General features: G+C 38.8%; 1 protein-coding gene across 2 annotated transcripts in view; it reads left to right on the forward strand.

Annotated features, from left to right (window-relative positions):
- NKAIN2 (sodium/potassium transporting ATPase interacting 2) overlaps positions 1-11,051 on the forward strand; it is a gene marked incomplete at both ends in the record, with an annotated part of 980,185 nt that extends 969,134 nt beyond the window's left edge. For both annotated transcript variants that reach the window (XM_081251326.1, XM_081251327.1), the window contains one exon: positions 10,966-11,051. In XM_081251326.1, the coding sequence (XP_081107452.1) occupies positions 10,966-11,051 (86 nt within the window). The remainder of the gene's footprint in view (positions 1-10,965) is intronic.
- Between the last annotated feature and the right edge of the window lie 7,243 nt (positions 11,052-18,294).

Below are 18,294 nucleotides of genomic sequence, written 5' to 3' on the forward strand. Positions count from 1 at the left end.
TCAGGACCTTGTTTCTAAAGAGTCAATGCTGAGGTACCTATATTCATACTAGCAAAGGAGGACCTTTAACTGGGGTGTAATAAAGGAGGTATGTGGTGCAGAAAACTGACGTGATCCAGTAGATGAATAATATCCAAGTTGCTTTAATCCGCCTCAATGGAAAAGAAAGCAACAGCATGTGAAAGGAAGGAGAAGTGGCGACATTTACGGAAATGATTAAAAGAAACATCTCCCATTTTGATTATTCTGCCTCTTCCAATTCTCTAATACCTAGTCCACCTGTACTGGGTGTCCTGTACTCGTTTTCTCACCATCTCTCTCTATACCCACATGGATAATGACATGAGAAGGAAAGCAGCTAAGTGGCAGAAAAATAGGATGCTTTTAGCACCAATATACATGCTCACAAAATAAAATTGCTGGGATCCCTCAGTCCTACCTTGAAAGGACAAATGAGAACAAGACAAAGAGCTGGCCCAGGAAACAGAAGTCTAAAAGCTCTCCAAAGCTGAGACGTGCTAAGAAAGAAGACTGTACATTCAAAGTTAGTCTTTTGATAAATGATGCTGGCTGTTGCCAATTTCATTACGACCAGTTTCACTTTAGTGGTGGAAATGGCATCTAATAGGAACAGAAGGCCAGGCTTAGCTATCTCCTTCTTAACAGCAGGAGGACTAAAAACACTGCATCTCTAAGGATGGCCACCAGGTATGCACAATGAAAACATCTGAGTGGAGCAGCCTTACACAGAGCGCTGCAAGAGTGCCTTGTAAATAAGCAGCATAGGGCAAACCCTCAATCCTGTGACATTTAAATGAGGCGGCTCCAGCAGCAGAGTCAGGAAAGCCTCCACGAGGATGGGCTGGCATTGTGTGGCACGGAGTGAAGGAGAAACAAACTTAAAGCTCACAGGAGGCGAGGTTTATTTAAATAATAGAAAGTAATTAGGCTGAGGACAAAAATCAGTGATGGCATTTTAAAATTACAATTAATTTAAAGGTTAATTTCCTTTGGTGTTAAAATCTTATTTAAAACATTTACCAGGAAAGGAAATGAGGATGTTACTATCAAGAGGTGTAGAGTGCTTCTGGGAATCCATGCCTATTATCACTGGAAAATTAGGTTAGGCCCAAAGTGAGAATTTCAATTCATTTCTGTGTATAATAGACGGCAGTCTGGTCTCAGTGTCAGCAGGGCTGGCTGGGGCAGTGCAGGATTTGCATTTTTTGTTTGTTTGTTTATGAGATTAATTGCAAATGTTTCCAACAAAGAAGGCTAGTTTATACATGAACAATCTTGACACACACAAAAAAACTGGATATGGATTGCTGCCTTTGTAACTAATGACGCTGATGTTAAAGGAATTCCCAAGAGCACAGAGGCAAAGGGACGCACATAGTCACTCATCCATATACCTTCATCCCGGAAGTAACTTAAAAGGGGGCCACAGTATTTCTGTGGGCTCCAACCCTGTCAATCGATGCTTCTCTCCCAGGTCCCACCATTTTCATCATTGTGTTTTCCAACTGGGAACTGTCATGTCTCATGTCTCAGGTTCCAATATACCCTATTCAGCAGTTCATCTCCCTGGAAACTTGCCTAGTAAAATCAATGCATAATAGTAGTAACAGCCAGAGGGGAAGCAACTCCTTTGCACTAAATTTTCCCATTCATTATGCCTTTGCAGATTTGTTCATTTTAAATGTTTTATTGCTATTATCAGTATGTAAACCAATCCCACAAATATGGAATTGTGCAGATCATAGCCCCATGAACAATATTAGCAATCACCTGCTTTAATCCCCTAATTTTACAGCTGAGGAAAGGAACATTGAAATTGATTTGCTCTGAGTCAATCATTTAGAGGCAGTGCTGGGAGCAGAAGTTGTCTCCTGATTCTAGGTATACTTTACACATCACTTCACTGTGAGACTCGACGTAGATTCTTCCAACACATGTTTGCCGAGTAGCCACTGCACATGGTAGGCTGTGTGTTAGTCACTAGGCACGAGGCAGACACTGTCTTTGCCCTCCTGATACTTACAGCCCAGCACACAGTTCACAGGAGGAACTACGCCAAAGCGTGATGAGCGTTCAGACAAGGAGAGTTGGGGTAGGGGGACATAGCCCAGGGGTGCCTCATCCAGTTAAGAAAACTAGGAAATTCTTCCCTGAGGAAATGACATTTCCACCGAAACCTCAAGGACAAATCAGGGGGATACGCAGAATTTAACAAAAATAGGTGTCTTTTTTCAAAAGGGTAACTTTTTCCACCCGTATTGACCAAATGGACACCCTAATTCACACAGGAATCATCTTAAGTGTTTTTAATGAACCCCATACAGCAAATCTAGTTTCACCTTTCTCACATAGCTGGAAAAATATTAGAGTAACCACTGGACATCCTCATACCTGACACTGCTATTGTTGTTCCATAAAGATGAGTAATTTAGGTTTAGTCTCCTTTCTGGAGGCTGAAAAATAATGCGAAGACTGTGTTAGCAAAAATTACAAGGGGATTTTAGCATGCATGCTTTATTTTTCATTTTCCTGAATATGTATGCATTGATGTGCCCACATCCTAATTAAAACCACTGCATTTAAATGGGCTGTGCCTTCTAATCTATATCAATATATCCTGGATGTCAGCTGAGAAGACATACCCAGTCATGTCTAACTAGCTTGCCTACAGCCTGTAATAACTGCTCTTTCCAATTTCGACGGAAAGGCATGTCACATAACTGAAAGCCACTCTAATAGGGGAGAACAGAACAGAGACTGGTAAACCTAATCCACCCAAATGGCATGGCACAAAGTGAGGCCAGGCACCTTGAAGATAAAGTTTGCTTAGCCATTTCATCATATTCTGCACACGATTCCACAGTTATTGAAAGTAACAAGGATATCTGAATACATCATTTTCTGACTCTAGCTTTACAATTTCTTGATCTTCTCAGCTCCTACCATCTTTGTCACAAGTCACTTCACCTACCTCCTTAGTCCCCTTCACCAAGGAGGCTAAATTTTATCACCTTCATTATGGAGGAAGAAGGCTTCTCTAAAAATCACCAGTTCTAAAAGTCTCTGCCTGACTATAAACTCCTATCTTTACTCCCTCCTTGTTCTCCTGCTTCCCTCCTGGAGGAATTTGTCTTCATCTTTATTTAGGAGCTTCCCTCCACTGGAATCTTTGTTTATCTTTCTGCTCATCGTCTGTCTCCTGAATCCACAAGAGCGGTGATGCTCTTACAGGCACACTTAGTTTCCTTCCTTGCTTTCTCTTCCACCATCCTTGGATTTTCCATATCCCTGTCTGATGAGGCTCAGGTGCAGTTTCTCCACTCCTAATCCTGGGCTGCTGCACATGGCTGGAGAGTCCCTAAACCCAGCTGGATGCTCTCTCCTGCTCAACAAGGCTCTCACTCCTCTCCCATGGACAGTGTGCCACAGTCACCACAGGATGTGCTCCAAACCTTTCCAAGTTCCTGAAGTCTAGTACCCAAACCTGAGAAAATCAAAGCTACCAAACTTCTTCCATTTTTCCCTCAGAACCTCAAAAATTCTATACTAGCAATTATCTTTCTGTCTTTTAGAAACCCTCTCCAAATCTGAGAGGAACCATTAAGCTTTTCCTCTCCAAAGCAATCCTTCCACCAAGCCTTGGCTTCATCCCCTCTGCCTGGTTCAGGAGATGAGCTCTTGGTGTCTTCATTCTCGCCCACTCCACTGTAAAGTTCCTCTTCAAACCAGGCCGGGCCTAGCCTCTCCCCATCCTTTTGGATAATACATAAGGTGATTTCCAAAGCTATTTGAAATATGGAAACTCAGTTCTATGTAGTTTTTTTTTAATATATCATCCCTTTTTTCCCACAATATGTCACATATGTCACATTCCTACTGCTTGCCAGACCACAATTAACCAACCACGTGGGAATTAAGGGTTTCCATAAACCTACCTCAGCTTCTGCTGATGATTTCCACACTCATGTCATTCCATACAAAATTCCAGTAAATTCTAACACAAAGTTCGCTTCTTTGACCCTTACCTCCATCTACTTCCCTGGCCTGAAAAATTCTCATCCTTTCAGTAAAGAACCTAAATATATATTTTAAAGCATAATTTGAATCATTCTTTTGGTATAAATCCCTTGCTAAAAGAGATGAGATCCCAAATCTACCTGTAGTGCATCCATAAAATGCATGCATCTAAGTATTAAACACATATAACCCTGTGAAGTTGGAACTGTTTTATTATCTCCACTTCACAAAGGAAGAAAGTCAGCCTCAGAGCAATTGTGACCTGCTTGTGGATATGATGCTGGTCAGAAGGGAAGGCACACCTGAGCCCAGGTCTTCCAACTACCAAGCCCTCAATCATTATACTACTTCACACTTTCCCCGTGATGTAGCCAGTGATGGCATTAGATTATTAGAATAAGATTCAATACCAAGATTCAATACCAAGATTCAATACCAGCATGCGTTTCTTCAAATCTCACCTAAGGTACTGGCCACACTGAGAATTAGCAAAAATAGGCAAGAGTGAAAAGGCAAAACAGTTTATCAAGTGGAAACTTATATTTCATTTTTGCTTTTAGAACCAACAGTTAAAAGTGGTTACTCAAATGATCTCTAATTAAAGAAATATTTCATTTTTATACCATTGTAGTGATCGCATTCCACTTTCAGTTTTTAGTATATGCAAATGCGTTACCACGTTTAAAATACTGAAGATCTGGTTCTGATACAACTAAGAGAGAAACAAGGAAAATAGAATCCTAAGACCCTGAGAAAATGTTATTTTCTGAACAAGTTAGGAAGTGAAGCATCTGCCATGATTTAACTAATAAGTCTCATGTCCTTCAATGCATGTTTCGCCTGCCAGCAGCTCTCTGTAGCATCACACTTCAGTGACCTTTCAGGCAATAACAGACTAAAGTTCCCCTACAAAGGGTTGTGTTTTCCTAATCAGAAAAAAAAATAGCTCTGAGTCCACTCAGAGATACAAGTCCAGACTGAGCACATCAAGCTCACACAGGAAGCTGAAACGCTGCTACCAAGTAAGTCTGTGTGGGAGGAAGGTGGGGCTTTGGAATTTGGGCTACAGTAGGTTATGCTCTGAATTCCTTTTGTGCAACTGGAGCTAAGTACCCTTGAAATAGAGACCTGCAGAGACAATGGATTTACACTGTTTTCAAAGGCCCACACAAATTTGTTAATGTCTTTCAACGAGTTCTTCCAAATATTTAGGCTTAGCTTTCTGTGAACTGCCTGTTAAAATTTCCCCCCATAGCCTTTTCCAGCTCTGTCTCCAAAAGAGTGTGTTGCCTAGTGGCTTTGTCATTAATAACCAAGGTACACTATTATGTTACAATACCTCCCTGCCAACGTGTATTTAAAAAAGCAGTTTTAAGTTTGCTGAACTCAGTGTTCATGATTAAAAGGTTTAAATAAAAGGGAAGCTCACAACAGGGAACATATTTGAGTGAGGAATATTTATTCAAAAAGCACTTTTCTCTTACTTGGTAATTTTGAAATCCCACTATTATTAATTTTATTAAATCATAGTTATTAAACTGATATGGCACTTTACTAATTTAAAATCATTGGGCATCTCTGTGTCTCTGTTGGTAAGTAGACAAAAACACACCCATATTGCAGATAGGAAAACTAAGCCAAAGAGAAAACGCTGTAACATCTGCAAAGAAAATAACATTCCTGAGTTGTTTTCAGAGGACCAAAAGCAAATCACTACAATGAGGCAAAGATTAAACAAGTACAAATTTTACTTTATTTTGTCACCTTCTACCCAGTCATGTACCTCTGTTTAGGATGCTATGAACTGGCCAGAAAGAAAGCATGTTTTCCCTAGCAGTTATCAACATTTGCAACATAGCATTCGTCAGTGGATTACCCTCTCAGCCCAGTCATTTTGATGCTAAAGCATGTCCTAGCCTCTTTCCTTCTACTCCCCTAGACCAAAGAGACTAGAGTGGTGCCTTCTTCCCATTGGTATCCAAAAGATTTCTTTTATCTCACAGGACCCAAGCAATCACTGACATTCTAGATCTTCTATAAAAGGTCCTCTCTTTATTATCATTCAAGACCTTATGAAGGAAAGGGTAAATGCACTCAGTCAAATTTCACTTAGAAATTTTACCAGCATCTTCCATGCTTAAATCAATTGTTTTTAAAACAAACAAACAAACAAACAAACAGCCTAAAGAGTTTATTCAGTAAATATGGCTTCCATGAGCCAGACACTGTTCTGGGTTCCGGGGCTACTGTAGTAAATACTAAATCTCATGAAGCTTAAATTATAGTGATAGGATCAACAACAAAAAAGTAGTCACAATATGTCAGGTGGAGATAGTTTTCAATAAAGCACAATAAAGATGAATGAGGAAAAAGAAGTCTCTAAAATCCCAGCAAGTCCCTAATCTGCCTTGCACCAATTACGATTACATTTCCCTTTTCCCAAGTGTTTCCTGGTCCTTGCTGCTTGTACGTGCCACATATAACTTACATACTACATTTCCAAGTGAAGCCAAACACCAACTCCCTCCTCTCATTCTTTTTGTTCCATTAAAGGCTGCAACATCCTCCTAGACAACAAATCTGAGCTATGAGCCAAACATCTACACGCCGTCACAATTACTTGGAGAAATACCTGCTAGCTGCTTCATGATTCCTATTGCTTAGGAAAGTTTTACAATATTCAGTAGCCCCTTTAGAGCCTAAGTAAATGTAATTATATAAAAGAAACGGAAAACAGACCAAAGTGGTATTAAGGGTATTCTAAAAATATAAGCTAACCCCAGTAATTCAATTTTAAGAGAGAAAAACATAATTTCTTCTACTATGCTCTCCACCCACATGGCACCCCAAAGAGTTCCAAATTATGGGTGAAACACCATTCTGTAAAAGATACAGAGAACCATGTCTACCTACAATGACCACCACACTCTTAACTCTAGTGGTCAGTTGGATCCAGCTTATTCATATTCCTCTCCTTCAGGTCTTTAGGAAGACATCCAAACAATTACTGAGAATGAGTACATGTGGAAACTGACCTTACATAAATTCTCTGGCTGTGAACACAGGCAGGTATATAAAATACACTACAGAAAATATATCCTTTGATTCTGATTTAAATTTGAATGCCCCCTCACAAGTGAGATGGTAAAAATGCATCCTGGTTACATTCAGATCCTCTTCTTTTCTCATCTTGGTTCTGAGTCATCTGCTGTTGCATCCTTCTCCATGACCCCAGATGATCTGAATGATCAGAATGATCAGAACAATGGCGATCCTTCTGCCAAAGCTTTAGCACTATCCTCCCCAGCTGGGTAGCTGTAAATTGGCTCTACCAACCCACACATCAGATAGATGGCTAATAAGAGCAAGACCCAGACAACTCAACCTCCATTCGCAGCAGTACTCAGACACATCTCATTTCCCTTCTGGCCTTTCCTCATGTCTCCAGAAGGTCTACACTGCTCCTGACTCAAGCTTTGTTTCCCAGTTTTGGTCCCAATTCTATCCTTTGGACTTGAAGATTCATCTTGGTTTCTTCCGGTTATCCCTTGGCTCACTGCACAGTCTCTGACTTATAAATTACCATCTGTTTTTTTTCTGCCATCCATCTCACACCTCTGGAATCAAGCTAAGGAAATATTTCAAAACGACAATAAAAACACTAATAAGCCTCAGATTGACTTGGATCTTGGTTTCAGTGGAGGAGACCTTACTGTTTACATCTGCCCTCTCTTCTCCAGCACCAGGGTGGGGCCATCTTACTAACAGGGAACCTCAGAACGAGGAAACGTTAATGCTTGAATGCCTCTCAGAAAACTAGTCCTTAAGTCTTAATGTTGATAAGAGTGAACCCAGGGCTTCCCTGGTGGTGCAGTGGTTGAGAGTCCGCCTGCTGATGCAGGGCACACGGGTTCGAGCCCCGGTCCGGGAGGATCCCACGTGCCGTGGAGTGGCTGGGCCCGTGAGCCATGGCCGCTGAGCCTGCATGTCTGGAGCCTGTGCTCTGCAACAGGAGAGGCCACAGCAGTGAGAGGCCCGCATACCGCAAAAAAAAAAAAAAAAAAGAGTGAACCCAAATGAACAGGAATTTAGGCACTATCTGCAATGAATCCCCAATTGTAGAAAATAATTTCTCAAAATACAAACTTTAAATATAGTTGCCATTCAATTATTGTACAGCTCTTCTGGTACCATTTATATTAGCTAATGTGCAAACGTGGGCAATTCAGAAAACAAAAGAGGTTCGCTCTCTTTTAATTCATCTTCTATAAAATATTTGATATAGTTCTACAGTTGTTCCACATTAAAACACTTTCTTTCTTTCTCCTAAACTGCATGGTTTAGAATAATTATAAAGAAAATCCTGAATTTTTAAGGGCTTTTAATTTTCTTTTTCCATACTGCCTGTCTCACCCAGGGCTCTACGTTCCTTATTTTATCCTCACACTAATAGTATTAAGTATTATAATTCTTGTGTAAGAGAAGTTAAGTGATTTGTCTAAGGTCACACAGCTGGCAAGTGGTCAAAGCAGTATTTGAACCCTGATCCTTCTAACATCAGGATCTCTGTCCTTTTCATTACACTGTAGTCCTCCTTATCTGTAGTTTAAACAATTCATAAGTTTTAAACCATGAGCCATTCTGAGTAGTGGTGATGAAATCTCACACCATCCTGCTCCGTCCCTCCAGTAACATAAATCATCCCTTTGTCCAGCATATTCATGCTGTGTATGCTACCCATCCATTAGTACAGGAAAAAAAAATAGTATTGTGTATATATAGGGTTCAGTACTATTCATGGTTCAAGCATCCACTAAGGGTCTTGGACTGTATCCCTGCAGATAAGGGGGGACTGCTGTACTATTCCACTTCTGACCAGAAGAGAAATTCTGCCTCAGTAAAAGGGTTTTCATGACAAAAAGAGATATTAAATCATAAGAAAACACAGAGGCACCTTGAAAGCATATTAATGAGTGAAAGAAGCCAATCAGAAAAGGCTAGATACTATAGGAGTCCAACTCTATGACATTCTGGAAAAGGCAAAACTATGGAGACAGTAAAAAGATCATTGGTTGCTAGAGATTAGGGGAGAGGGAGGGATAAAAAGGCAGAACACAGGACTTTTAGGGCAGTGAAACTATTCTGTATGATACTAACATTGTGGATACATGTCATTACATCACTTCACCAGAAGTGAACCGTAATACAAACTCTGGACTTTAGGTGGTAACAATATGTCAGTATAGGTTTATCAGCCATAATAAATGCACCACTCTGGTTGGGATGTTGACAGCAGGGGAGGTTGTGCACGTGCTGGGCGGGGTGGGGGCAGGAGGGGGTATATAGCAACTCTTGGTATTTTCTTCTCAATTTTGCTGTGAACCTAAAACTGCTCTCAAAAATAAAATCTATTTTAAAAAAATGAAAAGATTTCCCCACTAAACAGACATCATGGGCTTTACGTTACTTGATCCAATTTCTACCTGTAACACTTAGGATATTAAAAAGAACAAAAATAGTCAAAGCTAAGCCAATAGAAAAAGATATTAGAAAAAGTAAAGATATCCTCTAGCACCCTAATTCAGTTTCTAGTTTCCTCTCTTTCTTCTTCCTGTCATCTATCTTGTCAGCTTTTTGTTGTTTTGCCTCTTTTTGCCCCACCACATGACCTCCACATCCAGGAATGGGAAAGAAAAAACAAAACCAAAGCATTTTCACAGCACTCTTAGTATTTACTGTCCCAGTTACTACCCCTTTCAAAATGTAGTGGTATAAAACAACCATTATTATGCTCATGGATCTGTGGGTTAAGAATCCAGACAGGGCACAGTGAGGATAGCTTGTTTCTGATCCCGGATGTCAGGGCCCTCAGCTGGGAGACTCCAAGATTGGGTTGACTCAACAGCTTGGGGCTGGAATCATTTGGAGGCAATTTTTCTCACATGTCTGGGTGTTGATGGTGACTATCAGCTGGGACCTTAGCTAGCCTGTCAGCCAAAATCATATCCGAGGGTCCTCCATTGATCTCTCCACATGGGCTAGTTCGGGATTCCTAGTTTGGACATGATGGCTGTGTTCCAAAAGAGAGCATCCCTAAAGAGCAAAGTGCATGACATTTTTTTGATCTAGCCTTGGAAGTCACAAAATGTCACTTCTACCATACTCTATTGGTCAAAGTGGCCACAAAGTTCTACCCAGGTTCAAGAGGAAGGGACAAAGACCCAAACCTCGGGATGGGGTGAGTGTCAAGGTCACACTGCCGGCAGATATGGAATAGGAGATATTGTTGCAGCCATTTTGGATAATATAATCTACCACAGTAACTCTTGTTACATCTCATTGTATCTTAAATATCTAGGTATGTATTGCATTTGAATGTTTGGTTAGAGTTTGCTGCACATCTTTATTTCTGATTCTCTATTTGAGGTCATGAAACACATAATGGCAAGGACAGCCGTTCTGAGCTAATTTACATGACCTCCACCATAGCACCTTGTACTTGACAATCATAGGATATAACACTATTACTAGTGCCTCAACTGCTGATACGTACATGCACTTGAGCGATCATTATTTTTTACATTTGTAATGTGTTGCAGAAAATCTCCATGCTAACCAAAAAGACATATAGCATCTTAATTGTGCAAGTGAATTTTATTGCTCCAATTAGGTCTTGGTTGCTTCAAAGGAGTATATAAATTTATTCTCCCCAGTGAATAGATTCTTGTAAAGCAATAATTGAATCTCACAGTTGAGGGGGGGAAAAAAATCACTGCCTTGCAGAAACTATCTTTTTTCCTCCACAATTAGCTAGTTCTGGTTTAATAGATTATTAAAAGGTTTATATTAGTAATCTGTGTGAGACCTTGATCATGAACGTTTATCTCTTCTGAAAAGTTAACTAATTAAGGCAATTGTTCCTTTCAGTTGATTTCATAGGTGGCTTTGACTCTTATGGCTATCAGGGGCCTCAGAAGACATCTCATTTACAGCTACAGCCTATGTACATGTAAGTACTTTACTTTGGAGGTATTCTTCTGGGATACTAAAAGATGATTAAGAAAATGTTACTGTGGCACAAAATAGATGGCATGCAGCTTTCCTTCAGTCATTTACTTTCAGTATTTTCTCTTCTATTAATATTGTTCTGACTGAGATAATTCTAATAAATTTTTTTTAATTATGAATAAAATTTAACTTATCAGGAAAGCCATCTCTAAAGTTACTTTTAAAAGTAGTCTTACATAAGTATCAACTACATGGCTAAAAATCCAATATAATATACAACTTCTTTGAATTACCCCAAATTTGTATATTTTGAAAATGATGTAACATTGTAGGTAGTTATATGTAACTATATATGAGCCATATATCCTGGTTTTCCCAGTATAGTCTTAGTTTACATGGGTTGTCCTGATATAATTATTACCAGCACACCCTATTAGTCTTAAAGTGTTCTCATTTGGATGATAAATGATAGGTTATCACCTTAATTATGTGTAGTGTTAAAAAAATAATAATACTCTTTCATTTTTCTGGTGTGAAAAGTGAAAATGAAACCAGAATATTAACACTGAAACTTATCAGACCCTTAACTCTAGCACTCAAGAGAGCAGACATACAATCAGAGCCTGATTTTTATATCTGTGTTTAGGCAAATTCCCTTGGATAACAACTGATAACAAATTCTATATATCAGCATCAAGTGATATGCTGAATTGCAAGCGAAGATCAAAATAGAAAGTAAGATTCCAATTCATTTTGAAATGTGAGCTTCTCTCTTTGAAGATATGTGTTTGTCGTCGTTGTCCTCCACCATTGAATCATTTTACCTTTTAATATTGTTAGTGTGTAGGATAATAAATACATTTTTTGGATTATTTCTCCTCCAGAGAGATTAAAGTAATCCTTATACATCCCCTTTTAAGCTTTTCTTTACAAAGGGAATGATCTATGCATCATGCCTGCATTTTGTGTGTGTGTCTCTTGTAGTTTCCCAAAAGCATTTGGTAATGCCACTCATAGAAAAACTTTATCGAGTTCAGAAATCAGCCAATACTGTATGTCATTTCAAAGCATCCCTTCTGTAAACAGGACATCACACATCCCCTCTTTTACATTCCCAAAACCACTGCCCTAATTCAGGCAATCATTAACTGAAGTTTTCCAGTCTCTTTCTTATTTTAGAACTCCTATCCCACCTTCCATGTGACTGCCAAATTAATCTTCTTAAAGTACCACTCTGATTATGTAAGGCCCCTGCCCAAAACCTATCAATGACTCCTTATTGCCTACTGAACAAAGTCGAAACTCCTTATCAGACTTTGCACGTCTACTCTGATCTGGCCCCAGTGTTCTATTGAAATATTATCTCTCCTCTTCAACTTTTAATAGTCTCAACCATATGCAGACAATGCTGGGAGACCCCAGGAAAATGTAATGATAAATAAGAGCTGGCCTCTGCTTCCTGAAGCTTATCATCTATTGAGGACACACATAGTCTGATGTCTCCCCTTATCCACTTTTTTTTTTACAGCCAAGCTAAAACTCTTACCATCTGCAAATATGACATGTACTTTTCCAATTGTCCATGCTGTTCTCTTGACACCAAATGTTGTTTTCTTCCCCCAAATTTCCACTCTTGCAAATCCTACTCTCCTTCAAATTGTATCTTAAAATATACTTCCTTTATGAAACATTTCTTAATCGTTTTCTTTTGATATTTCTTTTTGTTTTGCCCCATACTATAGTTGTATTTCTATTTATACCATAACATTCTTATCCTCCCAGAAAGATTTCATAGCTTAAGCAAAAAATAAAATGATAAATCCTTTACATTCTTTACCATTCTTCTCAATATTGTAACATAGCCTTGTGTAAAGTGTTCTATTAAAAAATAAAGTCAAAGCAGTAAGGAGCAGTGGTAAGGAGTAGTCATTAAGATGAGCTACTGAAGGCAGACTGCATGAGATAAAATTCTTTATGACCTTGGACCTATAACTTTATTTGAATAACTTTATTCTCACCAAGGCTAAGTTTCCTCACCTGCAAAATAGAGACAATAGCATATGCACTTCATATAGTTGTTCTGAATTTACATAAAACAATGCTTGTAGAGCATGTACAACATAGGACATGTCACATACTACATGTTTAATAAACATAATTTATAAGATGTAGTAACAATGCTTATGTTAACCAATATTACTCATGAAAAGATTTTATCAACTCAGAAATCACCATACACTGTGTTTCATTCCCAAAAGATTTCCTCTGTAAACAATATATCACATATATCAGCCCAAGTAACATGTAACAAATATGTTTGTGCTCAAGAGTACACCAGAACGTCTACAAGTTCTGTAATTTCTTGCTTCTGACAATATCACACAACATTCTTATCATATAATATTACATTGTGTTGGTCAATATGAATGATCAATAAATATGATCAAAATATAATAAATTAGATGTAACCACTCTGTAAGTATCAGCTCTGATAATAACATGAGAATGCTGATTATATATAATCAAGACTATAGTTTCAAACCAGGCATTTATAATTCCAATGTTGTCTTTAAATAGAGGACTCTTCAAATTTAATGTCCGGAATGAAATTCCTTGAAGACAAAACTTCTCGTGATTTTATTAAGTACTTTAAATGCTGAACCAAAAGTAATAAAAATATTATTTTCCTCCTTACTGCCTGAGAATAGTAAAATTATATAAGAGCTTTCAAGTCTCACTGCTCATGAAATAAGTTAAATGTTTAATAAATCACCAGTCAAAATACTACTACCATGCCTTCTACAAAGAATCCTCTAGCAGACCTCAAGTACTAGAACACTAAGATTTTATTTTACAGGTGAGGAAACTAGATGAAAGAAAAGAAACACAAAGGTCACACAACTTGCTACTTACACAGCCCCAATTATCAACTGGTTTTCCTAACCGCTTAGTTTTTTCCAAATTCTTATGTGGACTGTTGAGTTTGCTCTGACATTTCATTCCCTGATTTTAAGTTTACTTATCTTTACTTCCTCACACTAACTTAGCTGCCATAGTTCCATACATGCCTGCACCCTCCCCTTTTCCTGCGTTCCCTTTATTCTCTTTTGATTTCACATTATATGTGGTGTTGAATGAAGCACTTTTTCAACTGTGTAGCCCTCAAATACAATCACTGGAGAGTCACTGCCTATTAAAATCCCATGAAAAACCAAAACTGATTCAAGCATAAACTTCATCCCCTGCTGGGAGGCAGAGACCTGAGCATCTCCTGTATCTTTGTCCTGTGGGGTAGACCTTCTCCTGTCAACCTGCCACAAATAAGTCTCATAAAATGAGTAATTTAACATCATGGGCCAGTTCAAGCACCCCAATGACATTATATAGCAACTGGAAATAAAAGCCATTCCTTAGAAGGAAAACAGATGCTTAAAAGCAATGCGCAGTTTTAGCTGTGGGGTTTCCATTATACCCAGCAAATCTTCTGTGGCTCAGAGCCTGGACAAGGCTTTGAAAACACTGTCCTAACTGACCTCCATTCACAGCTTGTTTCAGTTCCTGTAGTCAATGAATAGACAGTCCTCTTTTTTTAAAGTTAAATTGGGTGAATGTTCTTGGCCTGTAATTCTTCAGATTATCTATAATCCATCTAAAAGGGAAAAGTTTTCATTAATTTTTCTTTTACAGTTTGGAGAACTCTTTGAAACAAATAATGGCTATGAAGTTGCTGCGCAAAAACATTCCCACGCCCACAGGTTGATTTTCTAACAAAGTAGCTGCTTTGACTACCACTGACCTATGTGCCGAAGCAGGTTGAGATCTGTTTGGGCTCCCTGCAGTATAAATGTGAGAATACAGCATGCTATATCCGACCACATTTGAAAACATTGCATTCTTTTTGGCGGCCTAATTGTACAGCAATACATATTCATTTGCCCCCAGAAAATGGATTTTAAATTACCATAAATGGCCTCTCTATCCAAAAGGTTGCACTGAGGAAAAAGTTGAGGAGAGGAAAATTGTCTATTTAAAGCACAATTTGGGCTTTGGATCTCTCTTTTTTTTTTTTTCTTTTTTTTTCTTTTTTTTTTTTGGTTTACTCTTGTGCTTGGAGAGGTGAGAAAAGGTGCTGAGCTCTCACCCTTGATTAAAAACATCTTTTTTCTCTCTCTCTCAGGTCGAAATAATACAAATGGCTTCAGTATATCAGCTCCTGGACCATTCAAAGAACTTGTCTCGCAGTGGCCTCCTGCATTTTTTGAAGAGCAAGAAGCAACTAAGTTTAAATATATATACATACTAACAAAACATAAAGCCTCCACGTACACTGGGACCACACACACACACACACACACACATGGGCACACAACCAATTCTACTTGGCCTCCTCTTTCTAACTGAAACAGATATGCAGGATACGCCCATCGTGGATTTCCTGAAAGCAGGCTGCTTTCTCCCAGGCCTTTGGAAAGTTCATAAGGAGACGTGCTGGTGCCCTCTGCTGGCCGTCACTAACTGCTCTGCAGCCCAGCCAGTCGGCCTCTGCCAGCTGCGAAGTCATCCAGGGCACATTAGCTTGAGAGCCCTGTCTTCTGCACTCCATATGTCTTGATAGCACCACAGCTATGTAGGCAATGTAATTGCAAAAAACAAACAAACAAAACATGCCATGACGACCCTGTAACTGAAGTCTGAAATGGCAGGTTGTTTGCCCTAAAGGCTGTACCGTACATACTTGCCTTAACCCACCTAAGTTGTGCGCCTGAGAATCTCAGTGCAGACACCCCCAAGTCACTTCCTTTAGGCTAACACACTGCTATTAATTCCGAATGAGTTCAAGTCTGTGTGTGTCATGTCAAGAAACAAGACTGCATAGCTCAGCAACTGCAGTGTGTCTGTGTACAAAAACTGCCAGCTGTCAGCAAAGTGCTTTTACCATTGAGCCTCCATCGTGGCCAAAAAAAGACAAGTAATAATAACAAAGTAATAATCGTCATCTTTATAATTCTTCAATAAGGTCTTCTGAGGGGGTTGGGTGGGACAAAGAGAAACGTATCAGTCTACTAAACTCATTAATCTACTGGAAGCAGAGAACAGAAATGGCTTAACTCACTGATTTTATTTATTGCACTCTAGGTGCTTTTATAAGTATCTACCAATGTCTTTTACTAACACAGAAACAGCTGTGGATTTCTATCAACAGAGGCCAACTGAATATGTATTAGCTATGTTTACTCTTTTATATCTAATTCAAATGGAAGCCCCTATGTAGGTGAACTTTTTTTCCTAACTTCAGCGTACAAGATTATTTTTTGGGTGGGTGGGGGGAGCAATAGTTACCTTGGTGAAATATTTGAGATCTCTTTGTGGTATTTGGGGGATCTGTTGTGTGTTAGGGTGTATTTTAATCCTCCTGTATTATTGTGGCAGAAAAACTGTGCTGTTGATGTAGTTGGCAACAAGATGCCTTTGGAAACTTAATAGTAGGTCAATGTGTTTATGGAATATTCTGAATTCCTAGGAAATTTTGTTCTATATATTCAAACATTATTTGGTTTTCATTAGTGAAAAACATAATTAGCTCAGGCTTGTCAGGAACTCAGATGAGTCATTTTTTTGGATCCACCTGAGACACTAAAATCAAGTTTTTTCTTTTTAGAACTAATACACCACCCTTAAATGCAGTGAAATTCAGACTTGAAAAGTTATAAATTGGCATGGAGCAACTTTTTCTCCTTGTTTCTAAGAAGTTTCAGTTATTGGGTTAACCTACTTTGAAAGTTAGCCCATCCAAATCTACATAAACCAGTCCCATTACTGTGTCTGCATGGATGTCTGTGATCTACACATATACGCATTTGAAAATAACAAAGGAACAAAGGTTACTATTAGAATATAAACTACAGAAAAAAGTTCCAGCACTTGTGCTTGGATTTTCTCAGTGGTTTGTATATGTTTGTCCATATATACATGCATAAAATTATACAATCACAAACATGTCAGTGAAACCTCATATGATGATTTTATAGTGACATGCATGTTTAAAGTATGAGGAAAATACCAATGTATCATCCTTTGATTCTTAAAATATAAATACTATACATGCCAGAAATTATTCTAATGTGAGTATTAATGTGGCTATTAAAAATGAGGTTTCACCGTACATTCATGCTGTGATGAGATTCCACCTTATAAGACATGTATATGGATAGAGATTTAAATGCACAGACTAAACCCTCATATTCCTGCTTTAAGTTGCAGCCAAGTTACCATCTAATCACTACTATCATCACTACCAAAATTTTTAAAAACAGTTGTTGACTACTAAAAAGGAATCAGTGGACAGGGAGCACAGTAGTGTGATTCTATCTGGAAAAACATCTAAGTTGTACAGCTGTATCCTCCTCAAAATCCGGTGAAGAATGCTATTTTTCTAGGCTGAGCTTTTGTTATAAACCTAATATTCAGAAGGCAAGAGTTACAATCCTGTGTCTTTTTTTTTTTTGCATTTGTTAATTCTGAATGTATTTTTAACAGAGTGATTTTTTTGACTTACTAGTGTAATTTGCATTTTAAAAATAAATGGAAAAACAATCAAGTTTCTGAGCCATCCCTGAAAGCCCTTGTTCCTTCTCAAAGTGTATTCGATTATGTCACTGACAGGGACACCCTATTCCATTGACATGGAGGCAACGCTGATGTTCTATACCATACAGGGATGTGTCAGCAGTAAAAAGGAATTGCCAGACCTTAGCACTATTTTAGCTCAGTCATAGGTAACACGTACTTTCATTATCTCTAAGGGTTCTTTTACAAGACTGCCTGGAATAGACCTGCTGTCATTTGGAGAATGTTTTTCCCTCTGCTGTCTGGAATTTAGAGTTAGCATCCAGCTAATAGCTAGATTATATGGCACTATATTAAAAAAAACTTTGATTAACATAGGTAGGGTTTTTCATTTTTTGTATGTCAAATTATTTAACATAAAATAATTTAAAATACTCACTTATTGCCCCTTTGATGACACAGATTTTTTTTTTTTTTTTTTTTTTTTGCGGTACGCGGGCCTCTCACTGTTGTGGCCTCTCCCGCTGTGGAGCACAGGCTCCGGACGTGCAGGCTCAGCGGCCATGGCTCATGGGCCCAGCCGCTCTGCGGCATGTGGGATCTTCCCGGACCGGGGCACGAACCCGTGTCCCCTGCAGCGGCAAGTGGACTCTCAACCACTGCATCACCAGGGAAGCCCGA

This window comes from Mesoplodon bidens (genome assembly GCF_964165515.1).
Source record: "Mesoplodon bidens genome assembly, chromosome: 12".
NCBI classification, from domain to species: domain Eukaryota; kingdom Metazoa; phylum Chordata; class Mammalia; order Artiodactyla; family Ziphiidae; genus Mesoplodon; species Mesoplodon bidens.